Source organism: Cervus canadensis, chromosome 6 (genome assembly GCF_019320065.1).
Source record: "Cervus canadensis isolate Bull #8, Minnesota chromosome 6, ASM1932006v1, whole genome shotgun sequence".
Taxonomy (NCBI): domain Eukaryota; kingdom Metazoa; phylum Chordata; class Mammalia; order Artiodactyla; family Cervidae; genus Cervus; species Cervus canadensis.
The window spans coordinates 9,521,213-9,546,303 of NC_057391.1; the positions used below are offsets into that span (position 1 = coordinate 9,521,213).

General features: G+C 37.5%; 1 protein-coding gene across 1 annotated transcript in view; it reads right to left on the bottom strand.

Moving 5' to 3' along the window:
• The window catches only part of HOMER1 (homer scaffold protein 1), a 132,172-nt gene that overhangs the window by 12,442 nt on the left and 94,639 nt on the right, over nt 1-25,091 (bottom strand). The window contains exons 6-8 of the mRNA XM_043470750.1: nt 15,853-16,009; nt 11,854-11,964; nt 11,165-11,245 (exon numbers count right to left, since the gene is read on the bottom strand). Of these exons, the coding sequence (XP_043326685.1) occupies nt 11,165-11,245; nt 11,854-11,964; nt 15,853-16,009 (349 nt within the window). The remainder of the gene's footprint in view (nt 1-11,164; nt 11,246-11,853; nt 11,965-15,852; nt 16,010-25,091) is intronic.

Here is a 25,091-nt window from a genome sequence, read left to right on the forward strand (position 1 = left end):
CAGCATGAAAGGGAAGACCAAATTACAGAATTTCAAGACCTAATGATAATGAAAATACTGTCATAATTTATGGGACAAATTAAAGCAACGATCAGAGGAAATCTGTAGTTCTAAACACAAATAAATAAAAATGAAAGCAATGGAACTAAATTCCCCTTTCAAAATGCTAGAAAAAAAATTAAAAAGTAAATCAAAACAAACCATAAAGCAGGTATAATAAACAGAAGAGTAAAAATTCATTAGGTAAAAGACAGAAAAATAGTAACACTGATTAATAAGTCAGAATTTCATTTTTCAAAAAACTTAAAATAGACACGAAAGTGAAAGTGTTAGTCACTCAGTCGTGTCCGACTCTTCCTGACCCCATGGACTACAGCCCACCAGGCTCCTCTGTCCATCTAATTCTTCAGGCAAGAATACTGGAGTGGGTTGCTCTTTCCTTATCCAGGGAATCTTTTCCACCCAGGGATTGAACCCAGGTCTCACGCATTGCAGGCAGACTCTTTACCAACTGAGCCACCAGGGAAGTCTAAAACAGACATACTATTACTAAACTTAAGAAAGACAAGGATAAGGAGCTATATAAGATAAGAAATTACAAGAGTTTCCATTGAATATCTGAAAACCCAGATGGAAAACTTATCTAGGCTAATATCTGCGGAAGAAATAGAGAGCAATCAAGGAATTAAAAAAGCTCCAGGCCCAGACAGTTTCAAACGGGAGTTCTATTAAACTTTCAAAGACCAGATAGTTCCAATATGACATAAATTATTCCAGAGCATAAGAAAATAAAGAAAATCTTCCAAATTATCTTATGAAGCTAGTATAACCTTGACACCTACATTGTATAAATTCAGCCCCCACCTGAAAAAGGAAAATTACAGACCAATATTACAAATGAATACCATATAAAACTATAAATAACAGGGAACAAAAATCTGACACCACATTAAGAAAATGATACACCATAGCTAAGTGGTATTTATCTTAGGAATGCAAATGTTCAGTTTTAGAAAATTCATTAATAAAATAAACCATATTAATGAATCTGGGGGGAAAAATTATGATTATCTCCATTGGTACTAAAAAAGCTGTTAACAAAAGTTAACACTTTCTTGGTAGAAACACTCAAGAAAATAGGAATAAGCCACTCTCATAATATGATGCGCCAGCATTTCAACTAATGGAAAAGTATTAGAGACATTTCCACTAAAATCAGGAATAAGATAAGTCTGTCACCTTCACTATTAACGCTGTACTGGTATTTTTAACAGATGTAACTCAATTAAAAAAATCAACAGAGCCCTAAGAACTAGAAAAAAAGAAGTAAAATTATTTCTATTTGCAAATTATTTGTTAGTGAATAAATGAAATAAATGACAAGACTAGTTCAAACAATAATTTAGTATGGTAGCAGGATATAAAATTAGCAAACAGAATTCAAAAACTTTCATATACATTGATTGTATAAACAATAATCAAAAGATACAATGGCAGAAAAAACCTAATTTTCAATAGTATAAAAGAAGATAAAATATTTACAAATAAACAAGAAACACTCCAAATTCACAGGATGAAAGCCTTAAAACGTTCCTGAAAAACACAAAAGTAGATGTAAACCTGTAAGAAGACATCCTCTGTTCTTGAATAGGATGGAAACCTCATGAAGATATCACTTCTGCTAAACTAGCAATCTAAATTTTAAGCAATACCAATGATTTTTTTTTTTACAAAGCTAAGCTTTTTGTTGAAACTAAAATTGGTACTAATGTTAATACTAAAATACATATGGAAAAAACATGTTAAGAATACATTTAGAAAAATGCTAAGAAAGAAAACCTATGAGGGCTGATGGACCATATTCAATATTAAATATACTGTAAGGCCTCTATGAGTAAAGCAGTGTGGTACTAGGATGTGTGAATAGATACGAGTGACTTAGCAGGACAGAAGTGAAAATCCAGATATAGACCAAGATACTCACGGAAGCTGAATATCTCAAATCTCTCGGAAAAAAGGATAAAGTTTTAAATAAATGGTAATGAGATAACAAGACAGACATTTGAAAAAGGATAAACTTAGATCCATATCTCACACCACACACAAAGGACAAACCCCAAGTGAATCAGAGATCTAAATGTAAAAAATGAAACCACAGAAGCACTAAAGGGAAATATGGATGGATTTCTATATGATCTGAGTGTGGAACAGAGTCAGAGCAATAACCAGGATTTCACACTCCAGGAATGGAAGTGGTCAATTTTCATTCCAATCCCAAAGAAGGGCAATGCCAAAGAATGTGCAAACTATTGCACAATTGGCTCATTTCACAGGCTAGCAAGGTAATACACAAAATCCTTCAAGATAGGTTTCAACAGTACATGAACTGAGAACTTTCAGATGTACAAGCTAGATTCAGAAAAGGCAGAGGAACCCGAGATCAAATTGCCAACATCTGTTGGATCATAGAAAAAGCAAGAGAATTCCAGAAAAACACTACTGTTTCACTGACTATGCTAAAGCCTTTGACTGTGTGGATCACAATAGACTGTGGAAAGTTCTTAAAGAGATGAGAATACCAGACCACCTTAAATGCCTCTGGAGAAACCTGTATGCAGGTCAAGAAGCAGCAGTTAGAATTGGACATGGAACAACAGACTGGTTCAAAATTGGGAAAGCAGTAGGACAAGGCTGTATATTGTCACTCTGCTTATTTAACTTGTATGCAGAGTACATCATGTGCAACACCTGGCTGGATAAATCACAAGATGGAATCAAGATTGTTGGGAGAAATATCAAACACCTCATATATGTAGATGATATCACCCTTATGGTAGAAAGTGAAGAGGAACTAAAGAGCCTTTTGATGAAAGTGAAAGAGGAGAGTGAAAAAGTTGGTTTAAAACTCAACATTCAAAAAATGAAGATCATGGCATCCGGTCCCATCACTTCATGGCAAATAGATGTGGAAACAGTGGAAACAGTGACAGACTTTATTTTCTTGGGCTCCAGAATCACTGCAGATGGTGACTGCAGTCATGAAATTAAAAGACGCTTCCTCCTTGGAAGAAAAGCTGTGACAAACCTAGACAGCATATTAAAAAGAAGAGATATCGTTTTGCTGACAAAGGTCCATATAGTCAAAGCCATGGTTTTTCCAGTAGTCATGTATGGATGTGAGGGTTGGACCATAAAGAAGGCTGAGTGCTGAAGAATTGATGCTTTTGACCTGTGGTTCTGGAGAAGACTCTTGAGAGTCCCTTGGACTCAAGGAGATCAAACCAGTCAATCCTAAAGGAAATCAATCCTGAATATTCATTGGAAGGACTGATGCTAAAGCTGAAGCTCCAATACTTTAGCCACCTGATGCAAAGAGCTGAATATTGGACAAGACTCTAATGCTGGGAAATATTGAGGGCAGGAGGTGAAGGGGACGACAGAGGATGAGATGGTTGGATGGCATCACCGACTCAATGGATATGTTGTTGTTGTTGTTGTTCAGTTCAGCAAACAGCAAAGTAATGTCTCTGCTTTTTAATGTGCTGTCTAGGTTTGTCACAGTTTTTCTTCCAAGGAGCAAACATCTTTTAATTTCATGACTGCAGTCACCATCTGCAGTGATTCTGGAGCCCAAGAAAATAAAGTCTGTCACTTGTTTCCATTGTTTCCCCATCTGTTTGCCATGAAGTGATGGGACCGGATGCCATGATCTTCATTTTTTGAATGTTGAGTTTTAACCCAGCTTTTTCACTCTCCTTTTTCACCTTCATCAAGAGGCTGTTTAGTTCCTCTTCGCTTTCTGTCATAAGGGCGGTGTCATCTGCATATTTGAGGTTATTGATCTTTCTCCCAACAATCTTGATTCCATCTTGTGCTACCATCCAGCCAGGCATTTCCCATGATGTACTCTACATACAAGTTAAATAAGCAGAGTGACAATATACAGCCTTGATGTACTCTTAGCCTAATTTTGAACCAGTCCATTGTTCCATGTCCGGTTCTAACTGCTGCTTCTTGACCTGTATACAGGTTTCTCCGGAGGCATTTAAGGTGGTCTGGTATTCTCATCTCTTTAAGAACTTTCCAAGGTCTATTGTGATCCACACAGTCAAAGGCTTTAGCATAGTCAGTGAAACAGTAGTGTTTTTCTGGAATTCTCTTGCTTTTTCTATGATCCAACAGATGTTGGCAATTTGATCTTGGGTTCCTCTGCCTTTTCTAAATCCAGCTCGAATTAAGAGTAAATTCCAGGAGATGGTGAAGGACAGGGAAGCCAGGTGTTCTGTAGTACATGGGGTTGCAAAGTGTTGGACACAACTTAGCAACTGAACAACAGAGCAATGAAAGAAAAGAATGATATATCTGACTACTACATAAAACAATACCACTGTCTTAAGCTAAGTCAAAAAACACTGACAAACTGGGAGAAAATATCTGTAACACACAATTGCAGATATATAAAGAACTCTAGAAAATTTTTCAAAGAAGCATCAAAATTCTATAGAGAAAAGGGCTAAAGACATGAAAACACAGTCTATACAGGTACAAAAAGACACTGAAATGGCCTCTAAGCTTATGGAAGATGTTTAACCTCACTCATTCTACGAGATACACCAATTAGAACTATCGTCTCTCACCTAACACATATTGCCAAAAGATGAGAAGTCTGAGAACACGCTCTGTTGACGAGGCTGGGAGAAACAGGCGCACACACGCTGACGATACGGGGGAAACTAGCAAGGCCCATAACGGAGAAGAGCGTGACAGTGTGACCTTCTCACTTGGAAATCTTGCTTCCAAGCATCTACCCTATAGACACACCTCCAACAGTAACAAAATACCTATGTACAAGATTACTCACTACAGGACCCTCAGAATACTGGAAACAACCCAAATATCCATAAAAGGAGTGTGTTTGGAAAAAACTATCACACATACACATGAAGTACTATACAGCCAAGCAAAGAATGAACAAGATCTCTATGAACACGGACAGTGATTTCCAGGACATACGTTAGATTTAAAAAAAAAAGCAAAGTGTGTAAGAGTTAAGAGTGACTAGCGTATGTTACCATTTGTGTAAGAAAAAAGGTGAGGGAATAAAAAAACAGACCTATCTGTTCATTTGTGTAAAAAGAAACACAGAAAGAATAAATCAGATAATGAGACTGGTTACCCACAGGGACAGATGGGAATGGGGCTAGACTGGATTGGACAGGATGATGCTTCTCGAAAGATATCCTTCTGAGTAGTTCTGACTTTTAGAACCATGTTTCACATGCTCCGTGTCTGTGCACTAAATCACGTCAGTTGTGTCTGACTCTTTGTGACTGTATGGACTGTAGCCCGCCAGGATCCTCTGTCCATGGGATTCTCCAGGCAAGAATACCGGAGTGGGTTTCCAGTACTTACTTCTCCAGGGGATCTTCCTAACCGAGGGATTGAACCTGCCTCCCTTACAACTCCTGTCTTGGCAGGTGGGTTCTTTACCACTAGCACCACCTGGGAAGCCCCAAATGCTCAGTAAATGCATACAAATACAACACAAAGAAGAATGGGGAAGAACTAAAATGGAGTATTATATGATACAGATGAACATAAATGTACTTTAAATGAATAACTAACCAATTGAAGAGGGGGAGTGAAAGAACCTAATTAACTTTTGGACACAGGTTAAAAACAAAAAGAATACTCATTTGGATCCCCTGGAGAAGGGATGGGCTACCCACTCCAGTATTCTTGGGCTTCCCTGGTGGCTCAGTTGGTAAAGAATCCGCCTGCGATGTGGAGACCTGGGTTTGATTCCTGGGTTGGGAAGACCCCCTGGAGAAGGGAAAAGCTACCCACTCCAGTATTCTTGGGCTTCCCTGGTGGCTCAGCTGGGAAAGAATCCGCCTGCGATGTGGAGACCTGGGTTTGATTCCTGGGTTGGGAAGACCCCCTGGAGAAGGGAAAAGCTACCCACTCCAGTATTCTTGGGCTTCCCTGGTGGCTCAGCTGGGAAAGAATCCGCCTGCGATGTGGAGACCTGGGTTTGATCCCTGGGTTGGGAAGATCCCCTGGAGAAGGGAAAGGCTACCACTCCAGTATTCTGGCCTGGAGAATTGCATGGATTGTATAGTCCAAGGGGTTGCAAAGAGTCAGACACGACTGAGCGACTTTCACTTCACTTCTTAAGCAAGCAAGTAAACATATTATGGTTTCTTAATATTGGGGAACAGAGTTATAAACAGGAAACGGGGGAAGGCTAAAATGAGCTCTGTAGTACTGGACTGCAATGAGAGGTATTAATATGGTTTCAGGGTCTTTTTTTTTTTAATATAGTTACTGTAATGGATATAATGTGCTATGTTCATATTTCTAACCCTGATAATTAAGACGGCCTAGACGCAATGACATCTCAATAGCAAAAAGTATATTTAATGCCCAGAACCTGGTTTCTAAACACCAAACTTTACTAAAAGAAAATTTTGTTCGAAGAAAGAGCTAATTTCAAAGCTGGAACTGAGAAATACAAGATGAACCTAGAATATCTAGTTGAGCTAAAACATGAAGTTCTTTAAAAAATGATAGGGTCACATCCAAAGGACACAGAAGCAGGATTAAAAAGGTTCCCCCTTGCCAAATCTGGGACAATTTAACATCAAAATAAATAGACATGACAACTAAATGCAACTTGTGATCCTGGAATGAGTCCTGGACCAGAAAAACAATTTTTAATATTCTGTTATAAAGAGGACAATTATGGGAATTTGAATAAAGTCTTTAGATAATGTCTTGGTTTTGATGGTTATATAAGAGACTGTTCTATTCTTAGAAAATACACATAGAAGGGGTTGTCCTACTGAGTGAAGTCAAAGACAAATATCATATGGTATTGCTTATACCTAGAATTTTAAAAGGGTACAAATGAACTTATTTTCAAAACAGAAATAGAGTTACAGATGTAGAAAACAAACTATGGTAACCAAAGGGGAAAGGATAAATTGGGAGATTGGGACAGACACACACACTTTATTCTATATAAAAGAGACAGCTAATAAGAAGACTCTTGAGAGTCCCTGGAACAGCAAGGAGATCATACAAGTCAATCCTAAAGGAAATCAACCCTGAATATTCATTGGAAGGACTGATGTTGAAGCTGAAGCTCCAAAATTCTGGCCACCTGATGCGAAGAGTCGACTCACTGGAAAAGACCCTGATGCTGGGAAAGATTGAAGGCAGGAGAAGACGACGACAGAGGATGAGATGGATGGATGGCATCACTGACTCAGTGGACATGAGTTTGAGCAAACTCTGGGGGTTGGTGATGGACAGGGAAGCTTGGCATGCTGTAGTCCATGGGGTCACAAAGAGTCGGACACGACTGAGCGACTGAACAACTGTAAAGCATAGGGAACTCTACTCAATACTCTATAATGACCTATATGGGAAAAGAACCTAAAAAAGAGTGGACATATGTACATGTATACCTGACTCACCTTGCCGCAAGCAGAAACTAACACTGTAAATCAACTATACTTCAATGAAAATTATCTTTAAAAGTTATATATAAGAAAAAGAAAATATACATTAAAGTGTTTAGAGGTAAAGGGATATCATACTTGGAACTTATTCTCAGCCATTTAGAAAAAAAAAAGAATACAGAGAGAATTCCATCATGATAAAATGAAACAAATATGGCAAAAATGTTAACATCTGGTGATATAGGTGAAAGGTACATGAAAGGTACTTTATTCTTGCAACTTTCCCATGTGAAATTACTTCAAAATAAATGTTTAAAAATCAATTTAAAAAAAAACAAGATCATTTCATTCAGTGATAATTGCTACAAGGAAAATAAGATAGGGTAATATCACGCAGAGCTTGGGGGGTGGGGAGGCCTGCAGAGTGGTGCTTAAACTGGGAAATCAGTGAGATGAACATGCAAGCCAAGTCTTAATGACATTAGAAACCAGCCCATTTGAAGATCTGGGGACTTAGAATTCCAGGGAAGGATATGCCGTGTACTATAAGGTAAAAATGTACTTCGTGCCTTCAAGATACAGAAAGATGACAATAAACATATTGAAAACTTGTAATAGAAAAAAAGGTAATACTTAAAAAATAATAAGTTCCCCTTTGTTCCCTATTAGAAGCAAAAATGAGAGAAGACTAACATCCAGAGGGTATCCTGTTGCTCCAGACATTAGTTTCTCAGCATAAGTAATTTAAGAACATTGACACCAAATAATTCTTTAAAAGTTCATCTTAAAGAAATAATGAGAAAGCCAAGGTTTATGTAAAAAGATACATCATAACATTATTACAACTAATGTTGAAAACAAATGACCATCCCTGTAAAAATGTTGGAAGAAAATTATGGTACACCTATGCAGGAGAATATTATATAGCCATATGACATATGCAACTAAGACATAACATTGTTAGGAAAGAAAGACAAAAAATTGCTATCTGTATGTCTCACATAAAGGGAAAGTTATCCATAAAAACACTGAGGGAAGGAAATTCTCAACACTTTGCCTTAGGATGATGGGAGTATTTTTTTTTTTTTTTCTATCTGGTAAGTTACATTTTTCTAAATTTTTTACAATGAGCATATGTTACATTGATATTTAAAGAAAAAACAACTTGCAAACCAAAAAAAAATCATATCAAAACTACTTAAAATTTTTTCAAACTATGTTTTTTATCCAAATTCATAGCTACAATCCAAACCCATGCATTGCAATTTCGAAGTTCCTCTACCATTTCAGAAACTAATGATCCCAATTTTTTGGACTGAATTTATGAATGGAGGTTCAAGAGTGATGGAACTTTTGACATGTAGATGTTTAGGTAGGAGGGACTAGGCCATAAAGGAGGGACTTTCTTCAAACTAGAAAAAACATACAGGTTATTTCGGTGGGTTGGCCTTTTAGAATTCACCCTTAGGTTTTCTGAAAGCTTCCCTGTCCTATTCCAGGTAGGCTGTCTCGATAAGTATTTCTGATATTCAATGAAAAAACAGATAAGAATTTATAGTCACAATTCTAGGTGCCAGCTGTAAAATTCAATTACTGCTCGATCAATGATGAAACACATTTAGAAGTTTGGTATGAATAAATCATTTCTTGGTTTCTCTGAGACAATATAAATGTGTACATAACTGAAAAAAAATTTCCCCAAGAATAGTTAGGGATGGCTTGGTTGCCTGCCTGCTGAAACAGTGCAGTAATATAGACAGAACAGAGATTTGGGAATCAAAACAAATCTAATCTTCACTATTTGCTAACTAAGTACCTTAATTAAACTTGTCAGTACCTCTGAACTGCTGCTTTTTCTTTGAAAATGGGGATACCACAACTGCTACTGTAAGAGCTAGAGCTAATGTATGTAAGTGTTTGGTGGTGGTGGTTTAGTTGCTAAGTCGTGTCCAACTCTTGCGACCCCACGGACTGTAGCCCACCAGGCTCCTCTGTCCATGGAGTTTCCCAGGCAAGAATACTTGAGTGGACTGCCATTTCGTTCTCCAGGGATCTTCCCTACCCAAAGATCGAACCTCTGTCTCCTGCACGGGCAGGCGAATTCTTTACCAGTGAACCACCAGGGAAGCCCTATCGTGTAAATGCTTAGCAACCGCCTATATCAAAGCAAGGAATTAAACAATGGGTGCCAAACCAAACCAAAAGACAAAACTAGCCTGCATTTCCACCATTTGTTCCAGCCCTGATCATATGTTTCTTATTTTAATTCTACACCAAGTTTTTCTCAAGTTTGGCACTCTTGAAACTTGGGGCTGGATAATTCAATGCTCAGTGACAACTTTGGGTTCAACCTGTGTGTATGCTCAGTTGCGTCCAATTCTTTGTGATCCCATGGACTGTAGCCTGCCAGGCTCCTCTGACCATGGAATTCTCTAGGCAAGAATACTGGAGTAGGTTGCATTTTCTTCTCCAGAGGATCATCCTGACCCAGGGACAGAACCTACCTCTCTTGTGTCTCCTGAATTAGCAGGCAGATTCTTTACTGCTAGTGCCACCTGGGAAGCCCTAACCTCCTAGAGATCAATTCCACCATCTAAGCTGTAAAAATCAAAACTGTCTCCCCACACAGATCTATGTTCCCCAGGGCACAAAACTACTCCTAGTTAAGAACCACTAACCTACACAGACGGTTAAAATATAGAAACAATATTTAATAGGGCGGATCAAAACAAGCAACTTCATTTTCCTAGACTGCTGAAAGTCAGTGATGGGAGAAAAAGAGGGGAAGATTTCATATGAAGAACTTGTTTGTTTCATGAAATGTCTCTACTGTCAGAGTTTGTGCTCATTTAAACAGGTAGGACAAGTTAACTTATCTAAGCCTTAGTTTCCTCATATGACTGTTACATGGATTAAATGCATAAGTGAAGTGCAGTGTCTGGTATATAGTAAGGACTCAATAAATATTGATTGTTCTTATTACAATCTAGGTACTCCTTCCAATCTTAGATTTTCAGGTCCCACTTACCAACTTTTGTCCCCAGTTCCTCACTCTATACATATTTACATTTGTTTCTACTCCAAACCTTGAAGTGGTCCTAACTCTTCTTGAGGTTAGGAGGTATAAGAAAAGTGTTTGGGCTGATAGGAGGCAATTCTGGCTGTAATTTTGAAAAGAATCTTCCCTAACTATGGCCGACTACCACTGACACAGGATACATGTATGTGAATTAAGAGTCAGGAAGCATACTATTTATGCAGAGAAAAGTGAGTAAAATCAATTAGAGCAAAGAAAGGAAAAGGAGACTGCCTTGATTTCCCTTAGGGCACAACTACTGCTGTATTTCATATATTAGTTCAGTGTGAAAAAAGATGAGCAGAATTCCTAAACTATTTGAATATACTCCATTTGAGACATTTTCTTTAAATTCAGAGCACTTTTTATACTAAAAGTAGACATTTCTAAAACAATTTGCTAAAGACAAAGAATTTATAAATGACCATCTATTACGGTAAGCTACTTAGATGAATCAAGTAATTTTTGAAAAGTCAACCATCAGGCATGAATCAGAAGTTCTAGAAAAGAAAAATGACCAAAAGCCTTCAAAACTGAGTTGAAGGAAAAAAGTCATTACTATATGAAAGAAAGACTGATGACTTTCCATGCAGAAATGAATAAAAATTTTATTAGAGCTCACCTGTAGTTTCTGAGTCAAAGAGTCCCTCTGTTCCTGCAGTTCTCTGGCATTATCAATTTCTTGTTTCAATCTTTCTATTTCCTAGAAAAAGTAGTACAATATTTTTAACAATATTTTAGCTACATCAAGGAAAGAGAAGGCCTTATTTTTCCCTGAAATTACTGTCCCAGTCCTAAGAAAAAGGGTGTTTAAAAAATTTCCATTGTACTGATTTCAAGGGATAAACTCATCTTAATGCATATGCAGTCTAGCACAGAATAATTTGAAGCAAGTCAATTTGGTGGCTTTGGTACAGCGCTGCTTAGAAACAGCAATCTGAACATTTTAAGTCTGCTTCAAGCTTTGTGGATATAATTCTTTCCTGAGGTATTAAATCTTTTGACTGGAAACTAGAGAAAGCAACAGCTCGTAAAATTCATTTAACTTCTAATGGTTTTCTGTTGATTGTATGAATGCAACTCTCATACAGGAGGAAAGAGGCAGTATCTCAGTCTGACTGCCTCACCATGGTTCATAACAACAGACACAGCGATGGGGAAAATGTGAACAAGGTTAGTATCAATCAGAAAAATTTCATCCTAAAAACACCCCATAAGCTTATGGCATAAAATACCCTTAAATCGGATATAGACTCCAAAACTGCACACATATTTTATGAGATTACAGATGCGTGAGAAGTAGCAAATTACCTCCTCCTTCACTTTCAGCGTCTCTTCCAGTTCTTGTATTGTCTGATTTAGTTCTGTCTTGTGGGTATGCACTGCATTTGCTTGGCTACTAACGCATTCAAGCTCAGTCACCTAAAATCAAATGAGAACAGAAACTAAATCATGACAATTCCACAGGATTTCTTGCTGAAGACATACAATAAGTCCTTCACAGTTGTCTAATGAATTTTGAATCAATATATGAAAATTAACTTTGAGAAATATTAAGACAGGGTTGAATGAGTAGAATTGATTCTTTAAAAATATCAATTTAGGACTAAGGAAAAAGACCAAAGAAGACAGGTAGACTTGGTCATGAAAAAGTTAGGAAAACCTAAATTAAGTGATTAATGACAGTAGAAAACCCCTATAACAAAGTCTTCTTTAAAAACGTTTTCTGAAAACAAATTCAAAACCAGCCATCTGCCCTCCATCTGTAGCCTTTAAATTAAATATGGGTTCTGAAAACTGGCCTTGCAGAAGTGAGAAAATATTCAAATACACTTCTAAAATGTAAAGGAATCTGGAAGAAAAGATATGCTTAAAATACAACTTAAATCACTTGATACTAGAATATCTTCACATCAGTAGGGTCTTATAGCAAAGGAGAAGAGTTCTCTATGCAGTACGAATTTACCGAGGGCCGAGACAGCAACTTAACTTTTAATGTGCCCTTGCTATTTTTTTTTTAAAGAACAGAGAAGGGCACTGTCTCTAAAAGCTATGCCATCCAAAATTATAGTCAAAACAGACAGAAGTCAACATAAAAACACACACCTTATCAAAATTCTCTGCATGTCAGGAGCTCATACATTTTGATTGGTTAGAATACAATAAATTGTAGGCTATTAAGGAAACAGCAAATCTCTCTCCCTCACACTTCCCAAATGTTGAATTAACACCACACTCTGTCACTCTCCTCTCGTATCATTTTCTTGGTTTCTATTCATGCTGTAATAGCCTTGCGCAGACCCTTGTCATACAGGTGTAAACAAAACCAACGGCCTGCCACTGGACCTAATTATATCCTCGGTCTATTTTTATGTCTTCTGAAAACTGCTAACACCCATCTTTCATTGTGTGACTGCCCCGCTACAAGCCTGTCAATGGCTCATCTTTCTCACAGCACCAGATCTAAACTCTCAGTCCTCCAAAAGCTAGCTGCAAACTATGTAAACATCTCATTGCTCAAGACACCTAGTTTGTATGAACTTTCAACAAACCATGCTAATATCCATCTTGCTGATTTAACTAGAATGTCTTCTCTTACCTTTGAAAACCACTCAGAACTAACCAACCCCCCAACACTCCGCTTAGAATGCCCTTCTCTAGAAAGCCATTTCTATCTCCTCACTGCTCAGGCTCTCCTGTCTGCTGGTCCACAACACTGAACATCTGTTCAAAAATCTTGGGAAGTTTCCCTTATTGTCTAATATGTATTAGTTCTCTTTGTGCATTAGGCAATGCACAATCCTCATGAGCAGTTCCAGTCTTGATAAGGTTGGAGTATTTTTTACTGGATTAACTTTCACCCATATAACAAAATCATGGGCAAAATGTAAACGTCAACTGTTAGAAGGCCCTGGTGAGTGACCAAATTGGGCAAAAGACCCAAAGAGAGCATCATCCTGCGTGAGATACACATTTACACCTCTTTTTGCCTAAAGGCCCTGTGCAGGCTGGCTGCACTGCCTGACTAGAATGCAAGCAAAATGCTGAGCTCTTATTTTCCCAAAGAAGTCTGAGGAGTTGGGGATGCCTTAGAACAATTGAAGCAAACCGAAATTCAGGGAACTATATGAAAAAAAGGCCTCTTAAAAAGCATACAGACATCCCTCAAATCTTCGGCTGACTTCTGAAGTAAACATGTAAAAATAGGAATCACAGGGGTCCAGGGGTGTGGGAGAAACGCTAAAAGAATGAAGAAGAGTTAAGGTGTGGTAGTGCTCACCACAGAGAAGACACTCTGAGGTTAGTGTCAACACCAAACTAGGCTTCTCAGTAAGCACGTCAAGCTTCCCACTGAAACCCCAGGAGGATTATGCCTTAGAAATAAAGATTTCCAAGGACTCAAAAAATCCCCTTGAATTAAGAACAAAATGGAAATAAGCCAAATACTAAAGCAGAAGTCTACACCTCCAAAACTTCAAAGTACAGCCAGCCCTCTATACTCATGGTGGACGTGGAACATACGGATACAAAGGGATGACTCTATGATGCCACTTTACATGAGGAACTTGAGCATTCATGGATTTTACTACCTGTGAGGTGGGGAGGGGGTGGTGCACTAGAACCAAACGCATCAGATACTAAGGGATGACTACACTCTACCAGTAATTTAACTGCTTGCTAAAACAAAAATTAACATTGAATATTCAGAGACAGATAACAGAATCTATAGGCTCTATAACATCATCTCATTTACCATGACCAATATAAAATAAAAAATGACTAGACATATGAAGAAATAGGAAAACACAATCTGTAGTAAAGATAAAAAATCTCTCTATACACGTACATATATCCAAAAGCTGAGAAAGTTTGTGGCCAGTACACTTGAAGTACAAAAAAATCCTAAAGAAGGTTACTCAGGCTGAAGAGAAATGGTACCTGATGGAAATTCAGATCTACAGGAAGGAAAGAAGAGCACTGGAAATTATAACTATGTGAGTAAATAAAAATACTGTTTCGTAAATTCTTTAAAATTCAATTGACTACTTAAAGCAAAAAACTCTCGGGGTCAGGGAATATATTAAAAGGATAGCTCCTCAATGAATGTTTTTTGGATTATAAGTCAATTATCCTAAGTTTTTTTAATTGTGGTAAAAAAACACAATGAAAAACACGGTAAAAATTTATCCTCTTAACCATTTTTAAACGTACAGGTCAGTGGTATTTGGAGACCCGGGTTCAATCCCTGGATCGGGAAGATCCCCTGGAGAAAGAAATGGCAACCCACTCCAGTACTACTGCCTGGAAAAATCGCATGGACAGAGGAGCCTGATAGGCTACAGTCCATGGGGTCGCAAAGAGTCAGACACGACTGAGCGACTTCACTTTCAATTTGGTGGCATTAAGTATATCCACGTTGCTGTGAAATAGATCTCCAGAGCTTTTCATCTTGCAAGATGGGACACTATCCTCATTATCCTCATTAAACAACAACTTCCCTCTTCCCCTCATGAATTAAGTTTAAACTTAGGATAGAAGGTATTTACTCATGTTCTTACTCTCCCTCCTGTCTCTATTTAACTTCAACCTTACCTCCCCTGTCATCCTGGTCTTATTGCATTCCTCAAATTCTGCTCTGATACTAAGCTCATTTCCTAATGTCTATGGAGTTCACTTCTTTAAAGTCATTTTTAAAAACAGAAACTAGTGGCATTGGCTTCCTGTTGGGTGAATGCATATACTTTGGATTAAAAAATTCTTTATAAGAAATTGGTCTCCTGATATTAATTTTTCTTTTACTGCCCCATATTTGTATTATTGCCCCATATTTCTAATTATAGTTATTATCTTTAACTTTTATAAAGACTTTTCTACTTATATTTTTCAAATTTTTCTTTAAGAAATAAAGTAAAATAACAAAAGCATTATCATTGCTTCGGTGTAATTACATGTCAGTTCAGTATCTCAATTTTCCCAGGAACTGTACAGAGTCTATATTATTGTTCCTACTTTACAGATAAGAATACTGAGCAGAAAGAGGGGAATAAGTTACCAAAGGTCACACAGCTAACAAGCGGCACAACAGGAATGTGAAATTGGCTGCTTGGACTCCAAAGCTCTCCAAATTCCTTCATTCTCAGGAAACTGCAGAAAATTGTTTTCTTAACCAATAAACCCACATATAATACAACCCATATATATGTTTTGATAATCAACAAAAATCTCCAGAAGAGATCCCTGTGCTGAATCTGCATTAAATTTAGAAACTCTGTTGGCTGTAAATCCTACGGACGGCGGCCCCGCACCTACCCGCTTGTGCAGCCGTTCTGCTTCCTCCTGATAGGCAGCAAGTTGCTGTTTCCATTGTTTCACGTTGGCGGTAGACTCCAAGAGCGCTGCAGTGAGTTTGGCATTGTTTCCTTTGAGGGTAGCCAGCTCAGCCTCCCAGTGTTTGCTGATTGCTGAACTAAAGTAAAAGAAAAGAAAATTCTACCCATTACACGGACTGTTGTTGCTTTAAAGAGACAGCAGTACTCAGTTCTAAGATTTGGCTTATAATTCAAAAATGTTTCAAAGAATACCCCCAAAGAATAAAAAGACAAATATTTCACTTAAATGCTCCTAGTAAATAAAACCTATCAAATAAATAAATATAAGTATTTCTTTTGAAATTGTTGATTTATTTTATCTTACTCAGAGTTTTTAAATGCCCCCAATATAAACATCTGCTGCAATAAATTGAACTTGGTACTAATAACTCTGATAGAATTCCAGTGTCACTTATACAACAAAACTAAACCAATCACTGTTTCCTCATTTTATGTTCTACTTGTTAAGTTACCCAGAGTTAAGTATCTCAACAAAGACAATTTTCTATTACAAAGACAATTCTGTTAAGCGAGAAGGCCCCTCTCAATAACTCCTTTCTTAACTTTCCAATGAAGAAAGAATTACCTAATTTCAAAGAAAAAAAGGTGGTTTCTCTTTCTCCTTATTGAACAGCTTACTCCTATTAGTGAAATTCTACTAACCTCATCCCATTAACTAACTAGTAATAATAGCTTTCTTTAATCAGAATTTTAGTTTTTGAGAAGTTATTTGCATCACAGAGCAAATGTTTCGGTGGACTGGTATTTTATAGTAATCTTAATATATATAGTATAAAAGAAAGCATTGTTTCAATCATCAATATTTCTAAAGCTCATCACCAGTAAGAATACATATCAGTGTAACAAGATCATTTCTGTGGCATTCTTTCCAAAAATGCATAACCATAATTCCAAGTTTGAAAAAACATATAAACCCAAACTGAGGAACATTCTACATAAAAACTGATTGGCACACTTAGAAAGTGTCAGGAAAAGGTAACTCTGAGAAACAGAATGGAGGAGACTCAGAAGAAATAATACAATGTGGGATCCAGATGGGTTCCTAGAACATAAAAGGGACACTGGTGAAAATTAAGATCTGTAGTTTAGTTAGTAATACCATATCAATGTTAATTTCTTGGTTTTGAAAATTATATTATGGTTATGTGAAATGCTAACATGGAGGTAAGCTGAGTGAGGGTATATGGAAGTTCTTTGTACAGTTTTTGCAATTTTTCTGTAATTCTAAAATTAGTTTAATTTATTCATCTTTTAAAAATTTATTTATTTTTAATTGAAGGATAATTGCTTTACAGAATTTTATTGTTTTCTGTCAGACCTCAGCATGAATTAGTGATAGGTATACATATATCCCCTCCCTTTTGAACCCCCTCCCAACTAAAATTAGTTTTAAATGAAAACTTAACATTTTTTCTGAAGTTTACAGAAAAAATTTCATCAAACATGAAAGGACAAAATCAAACAAGTTATTGATTTAACAGGGCTCCCCTGGTAAAGAGAGTAAAGAATCAGCCTGCAATACAGAAGACCCCGGTTCAACCCTGGGTTGGGAAGATCCCCTGGAGAAGGAAATGGCAGCCTGCTCCAGTATTCTTGCCTGGAGAAGTCCATGGGCAGAGGAGCCTGGCAGGCTACAGTCCATGGGGTCACAAAGAGTCAGACACGACTGAGTGACTAACACATGTTAATATAACAACCCATTTCTATCTTTAAAGAGAAAGCACTTCCCATTCCTTCTTTTGTGGAATGATTTTTCAGATTCAGATTTTCTGATAAAGTATGCACTGATTCATCTGCCCTAACTGAATACGGATTTTTAAATCATCTACCAATTTTTCCACTGCAGACATTAGTTTTATTTAAATAGACTCTACAATCTGACAACAAAAGTCTTATTAAACTAATTTAAACACTTGATACACACAAATATCAAACCTCTTAAAAATTAAAGAGCAGAGAAATGATTTTGACTACTTCTAAAACACATATGTTGAAAATTTCTCAGTTGTAACATAAGATTATCTTGTCTTTATAAAAGGAAAAAGAACAAAAACGGGAGTGTTTTACATTTTATTTCTCTAGGTTTTATTTTACAATCTGTAGGTAGAAAAACTCATTAAGCATGTGAAAACAGCCTACTCTGCAATTATTTCAATCATTATTTGTGTGACATCAGATTAGTCTCTCAACTGTTTTGATCTTCAGTTCTTCGTATGTCAAATGAAGACATTAGTTAAGATCTGTACTGTCCAAATGTTAGTCACTAGGTGCATGTGGCCATTTAAAGTGGCCACATTAAAATTTAAAGTGCTCAAAACCAAATAGAGTAAAAAATTCAGCTTCTCAATCCCTTTGGGTACATTTCGTATACTCAATAGCCACAGGTGACTAGTGGCCACCATATAGGAAAGCAAAAATAAAAAATTGTTTATCATCACAGAAAGTTCTACATTTCCCACTGTCTTTTTTTTTTTTTTCCAATTTTTTGCATTATGGGCTGAACTGTGTCCACTCATGAATGAATATGTTGAAGTACTAACTCCCAGTATCTCAAAATATGAGTATACTTGGAGACAGGGTCTGAAAAGAGGTAGTTAAATTAAATGGGGTAATTAGGGTGATCCTTAATCCAATATGACTGGTGTCCTTATAAAAAGAGATCAGAACACAAACATGCAGAGAGGAACACACTGGAAGAAGCCACCTGCAAGTCAAGGACAGGTCTCCAGAAACAACCCCGTCAACAACTTGTTCTCAGGCTTCCCGCTTATAGAAAATAAATGTCTACTGTTCAAGCTGCCCTAGCCTGTGCTATTTGTTAGGGCAGCCCCAGCAAACAAACTAACTGTGTGTAGCTTAAACACACTATGTATCTAAAATATTGTGATTCATAATAAACATATATTTTAGTTTTGTCTATGGTTCCTAGCTCAATTGCTCCCCCAAACCCTTTGAATTTCCTAAGCAATAAGAGCAATGGGAGTATCTTTTTTAATAATATGTGGTCTTCTGTCCTTAGTTTCTGAAACTGATCCAGAGCCATAAAGGTGAAATGCGTCTTGTTATTCATAAATAAGCCCTGTTCAGCCACAGCTGAGTTTATGTTAATGAGGTGATTTGGGGGGATGCCCTAAGATGAGGGGACTGAATGCTAAGGGAAACAACCACGTGAAAAGAGCTGGAACTTTCAGTCTCAATCCTAGATTACAAGGGAGGGAAGAGGGACCAGCGACACCAATGGCCAGTGATTTAATCAATTATGTCTGTAGTGGAGCCATCCCAAAAACCCAAAAGGACGAGGTTTGGAGAGCTTCCAGGTTAGCAAACCAGAATGCATCCATGTGCCACTATGCTGGGCCCCGAACTCCACAGTGACAGAAGTTCCAGGGATCCTCGGGTGAAGGGAGAGGCTATCACTGTGGAAAAGCCACAAAGCGTGGTCAGGACCCTTTTCCTCTATGGAAACAAAGCCTTAAGCCATGGGAGAAGGGGAGAAAATCTTGTTACTGTCACCCTCCCAGTCACAGATGAAGAAAAGTAGGAGAATAAAACCCTAAAACAGCCCGTGAAAAGGACAAAAAATAGTCTGAGACCATTAGAGTTCTCCAACCTTGGGGGAAGGGGCAGGAAACTCCTGCTTAAGACTCTCAAGTTTACAAGGCCAAATTCGTCTGCTACTTGTAGGGACAGGATCACTGAGAAAGGCCTACCCTGACACTCTGGGTTTCAGTGCCTGCCCAAGGCTGAGTGGATAAGGAATATTGAGAATCTTAACCTATCCTCTACCACCACGCTGATAGCAGCCATCTGCTGGGGGGAGGTCAAGAGACAGACCCGCCTCTGAGGCAAAGGTACACAGAAAAGACCAAAAGCTGAGGGAGGAGCAGAAACAGTAAGAAAACCCTCTAGCAGTCAAATCTCAACTCTATGCACAAGGAAATGCTAGACATGTTTAAAGCCTGTGATGCACTGTGGTAACCATAGCAACAACAAATTCCAAATCCAGGTCAGCCCCTGAGTAAACCAGCTTGACCTTCATACAAACAGGCTAGCAGAAGAATCAGGCCCATCTCCAGGAGGGAATACTATTTATCTCCATTGAATGCCTTGCTTCTGGCAATCAATAAAAAAAATCATTATAAGACATACCAAAAAAGCAAGCGGAAAAAACCTATTGCCAAGAGAGAAAGCAATCAACAGAGTCATACCCATAGACAACGCCAATGTAGAATTTGTCAAAACAAGGAATACTGTTGGTGGGAATGTAAACTGATACAGTCACTATGGAGAAGAGTGTGGAGATTTCTTAAAAAACTAGGAATAAAATGACCATAAGACCCATCAATCCCACTACTGGGCATATATCCTGGGAAAATCACATTCTAAATGACACATGTCCCCCAGTGTTCACTGCAGTGCTATTTACAATAGCTAGGGGAAGCAACCTAAATGTCCATTGACAGATGAATGAATGAAGAAATTGTGGTACATATATATATAGTGGAATATTACTCAGCCATAAAAGGAACAAATTTGATTCAGTTCTAGTGAGGTGGATGAACCTAGAGCCTGTTATACACAGTGAAGTACGTGTCAGTAAGAGAAGAGTAAATATCATATATTAACGCATATATATGGAACTTAGGAAAATGGTACTGGTGAACCCATCTGAAGGGCAGCAACAGAGATGCAGACATAAAGAGACGTGAGGACACAGTGGGGAAAGGGAGGGTGGGATGAACTGAGAGAATAGCGCTGAAACATACACATTGCCATCAGTAAACAGCCAGCCAGCGAGAACATGCTGAATGATGCAGCGAGCTCAGTCTGGAGCTCTGTGACAGCCCAGAGCGGCGGGATGGGGTGAGAGATGGGAGGGGGGTTCAAGAAGGAGTGGACACATGTTTACCTGTGGCTGATTCATGTTGCTGTACGCCAAAAACCAAGACAACACTCTAAACCAATTATCCTCCAGTTAAAAGTAAACTTTCAAAAACAAAGAATATGAAATAGCTACATTAAAGGTTTTAATGGAAGAGGAGGATACCCTATACTGTCAGATGTTGAATTCAACAGACATGAAAACTATAAGGGTCAAATGGAAATGCCAGAAGTAAAGAATATAAAAGAGATGAGAACGTCTTTTGACAAGTTCATCAGTAAACCTGACATAGATGCATAAAAGTCAGTGAACTTGAATCCAGACAAACAGAAATTAGCCAAACTGAAACACAAATAGAAAAAAGAATGAAAAGAAACAGGGCATCTAAGACGTGGGGCAATACCAAACTGTTCAACAAATGTGTAACTAGAATCTCAGGAGAGAGGAAAAAAGGCTGAAGAAATATTTGAAGAGTTAATGGCTAAGAATTTTTAAAAAATAATAAAATACATTAAGTCACAAATCCAAAAAGCTCAAAAACACATTATACACAGAGGAACAAAAGCAACAATTATATCACAAACTAAGTAATTCAGAAGACAAAGGAATGACATTTCTGAAAGAAAATAATTCTCAACTCAGAACTTTACACACATAACTCTCTACATGGAAGCAAAATAAACAAACAGCTTTTCAGACAAACAACTGCTGAGAGAATTCATTACCAGCAGACATATACTATAATATTAAAGAAGTTCTTCAGGTGGAAGACTATGATACAAAATCGAAACTTGGATCTCTACAAAGACAGGAAAATATCTGATAATGATTAAAATGAAGATAGCTATAATTAAAGGTCTAAGGCAACCCAAAGGAGAAAGAATGGTCTTTTAAACAAATGGTACTGAGACAACCAGATAACTACACACAAAAGGAAAAACAAAGAATCTTGACTCATATCTCACATTCCATACAAAAATTAATCAAAACATAAACTTCTAGAAGGAATCATAGAAATATCTATGTGTCCTTCAGGTAGGCAAAGGCTGCTTAGATACAACACCAAAAAGATGATCCATTTTTAAAAATTAAGAAAAGAGAATTGAATAAGAATTGAAACATTCTCTTTGAAAGACATGATTAAAAAATAAAAGAGATTCTGGAATACAAGAGTGGACCAACAAACAACAATCAACATAAGACACCACATTAGCAAGAACAAAGGAGAAAACCAGGTGATCACCTCAATTGATGTAAAAAAAAAAGCACTGAAAAATTTCAACACCCTTTTGTGATTCAAAGCACTCAATAAACTTGGAATAGAAAGAAATTTCCTAGCATAAAAAGTCTATATAAGAAAAGCACATAACTAATATCAGACTCAGAGGTAAAAGACTGAAGCCTTTTCCTTTAAGATGAGAAAACAAGAGAAGGATTACTACTTCACCACTTAAAATTCAACATGGTACAGAAAGTCCCAGCCAGAGGAATTAGGCAATTAATAGATAAAAGGCATCTAAATTGGAAAGGAAGAAGTAAAATTATCTCTGTTGCAGATGACATGATTTTATATATAGATAATCCTAAAGATTCCACAAAAAAAAGCTGTTAGAACTAACAAATGAGTTCAGCAAAGCTGCAGGATATAAAAATCAGCTCACGAAAATTAGTTGTGATTCTATAGATACTGAACAATGTATAAAGGAAATTAAGAAAACAATACTATTCACAACAGTATTAAATAGAATAAACTACTTAGAAACTAAATTTAACCAAGAAGGTGAAAGACCTGTACAATGAAAATAAGTTGCTGATTAAAGACACAAATAAACAGAAAGACATACCATGGAGATGGATTGGAAGATTTAATATTGCAAAGATGTCAATGCAACACAAAGTGATCTACAAATTCAATGTAATCCCTATCAAAATCCCAACAGTGCTTTTTAGAGAAATAGAAAAATCCATCCTAAAATTCACATGGGGATCTCAAGAAATTCTGAATAGACAAAACAATCTTGAAAAATCAAGAACAAAGTTACAGGTCTCACATTTCCGGGTTTCAAACTTATTACAAAGTTACTGTAATCAAAACAACATAGTATTGACACAAAGGCAGACACACAGACCAAAGGAAAGAGTCCAGAAATAAACCCTCACATATGGGATCAAATGATTTTCACATCTATGGTTGCCATGGCCATTCAATGGGAAAACAACAATTTTTTCAACAAACGGTGCTGGGAAAACTGGATATCCACGTGGAAAAGACTGAAGTTAGTTCTGTGCTTCACATCATATGCAAAAAATAACTAAAAATGGATCAAAGACCTAAGCTGCTGCTGCTGCTAAGTTGCTTCAGTCGTGTCCGACTCTATGCGACCCCACAGACGGCAGCCCACCACTCTCCTGTCCCTGGGATTCTCCAGGCAAGAACACTGGAGTGGGTTGCCATTTCCTTCTCCAATGCGTGAAAGTGAAAAGTGAAAGTGAAGTTGCTCAGTTGTGTCCGACTCTTCGTGACTCCATGGACTGCAGCCTCTCAGGCTCCTCCGTCCATGGGATTTTCCAGGCAAGAGTACTGGAGTGGGGTGCCATTGCCTTCTCTGAAAGACCTAAGCATAAGAGCAAAACTATAAAACTCTTCATGAGAAAAAATATATATGAAAAGCTTCACAACACTGTACATGATTTCTTGAATATATCATGGGCAATAAAAGTAAAAACAGATACATTTGAACTATGGCAAAATTTAAAACTTCTGTGCATCAAAGGATACAACCAAGAGAGTGAAAAGGCAACCTACAAATTGGAAAATAAATTTGCAAAACATATATCCAGAATATATGAAGAACTCCTACAATTCAAGAACAAAAAACAAGTAGGCTGATTACAACATAGACAAAGGACTAGAATAAACATTTCTCCAAAGAAGATACACAAATGGCCAGTAAACAATCAAAAAGATGTTCAACCTTGCTAGTATTAGGGAAATGCAAATCAGATTCACAATGAAATACCACCTCATACCCATTAGGATGGTTGCTATCAGAAAAGCAGAAAATCACAAATGTTGGTGAGAATGTGAAGAAATCGGAACCCTTGTGCACTATGGGTGGGAATGGGAAAGTTGCTATAGAAAAGTATGGCAGTCCCCCAAAAAATTTAGAATAGAATAACCATATGATCTAGTAATTCCAGTTACTGGTAAATATCTAAAATGTATTTGTACAGCAGTGTTCATAACCGTATCATTCATGATAGTCAAAAGACAGAAGCATCCCAACAGTCCACTGACTCACGGATAAACAACATGTGGTATATACATCATACATACAGTGGAATATTACTGAGGCTGAAAATGTAAGGAAACTTTCATACATACTACAATATGGAAGAACCTTGAGGACATCATGCTAAATGAACTCAGTCACTTATATGATTTCACCTATATAAGTTTCCTATGGTAGTGGTTTAGTTGCTAAGTCGTGTCTGACTCTTACCACTCCACGGACTGTAGCCCACCGGGTTCCTCTGTCAATGGGATTTGCCAGGCAAGAACACTGGAGTGGGTTGTCATTTTTACTCCAGGTGCTCTTCCTGACCCAGGGATCAAACATGCATCTCCTGCATTGCAGGCAGATTCTCTACCACTGAGTCAGCAGGGAAGACCAGGTTACTGACAGTAGTCAGATTTATAGAGACAAAAAGTGGAAGGGTAGTTTGCAGGGGTTAGGGAAAGAGAGGAATGGAGAATTTTTGTTTAAAAGGTGTGTAGAGTGTCAGTTCTGCAAGATGAAAAGAGTTCTATAGATTGATTCCACAACAATGTGAGTGTACTTAACACGATTCAACTGTTCGGGCTTCCCTGGTGGGTCAGTGGTAAAGAGTCCACGTGCTAATGCAGTAGACACAAGTTTGATCACTGGGTCAGAAAGATTCCCTGGAGAAGGAAATGGCAACCCACTCCAATATTCTTGCCTGGAAAATCCCCTGGACAGAGGAGCCTGGCTGGCTATAGTTCATGGGTTCAAAAAGAATCAGACATGACTGAGCACGCAAGAACTGAACTGTATACTTAAAATATTGACCATAATAAATTTTATGTTATATATATTTCGCCACAATTTTTTAGAAAGAAAAAAAAAGGCTATACACTACATTATTTCATTCTGTTTTGAACATATGATTCCATTCACATGACTTTAGGGGAAAGGCAAAACTATGTGTATATTAGTAACTCAGTTGCGTCCAATTCTTCACAACCCCGTGGACTG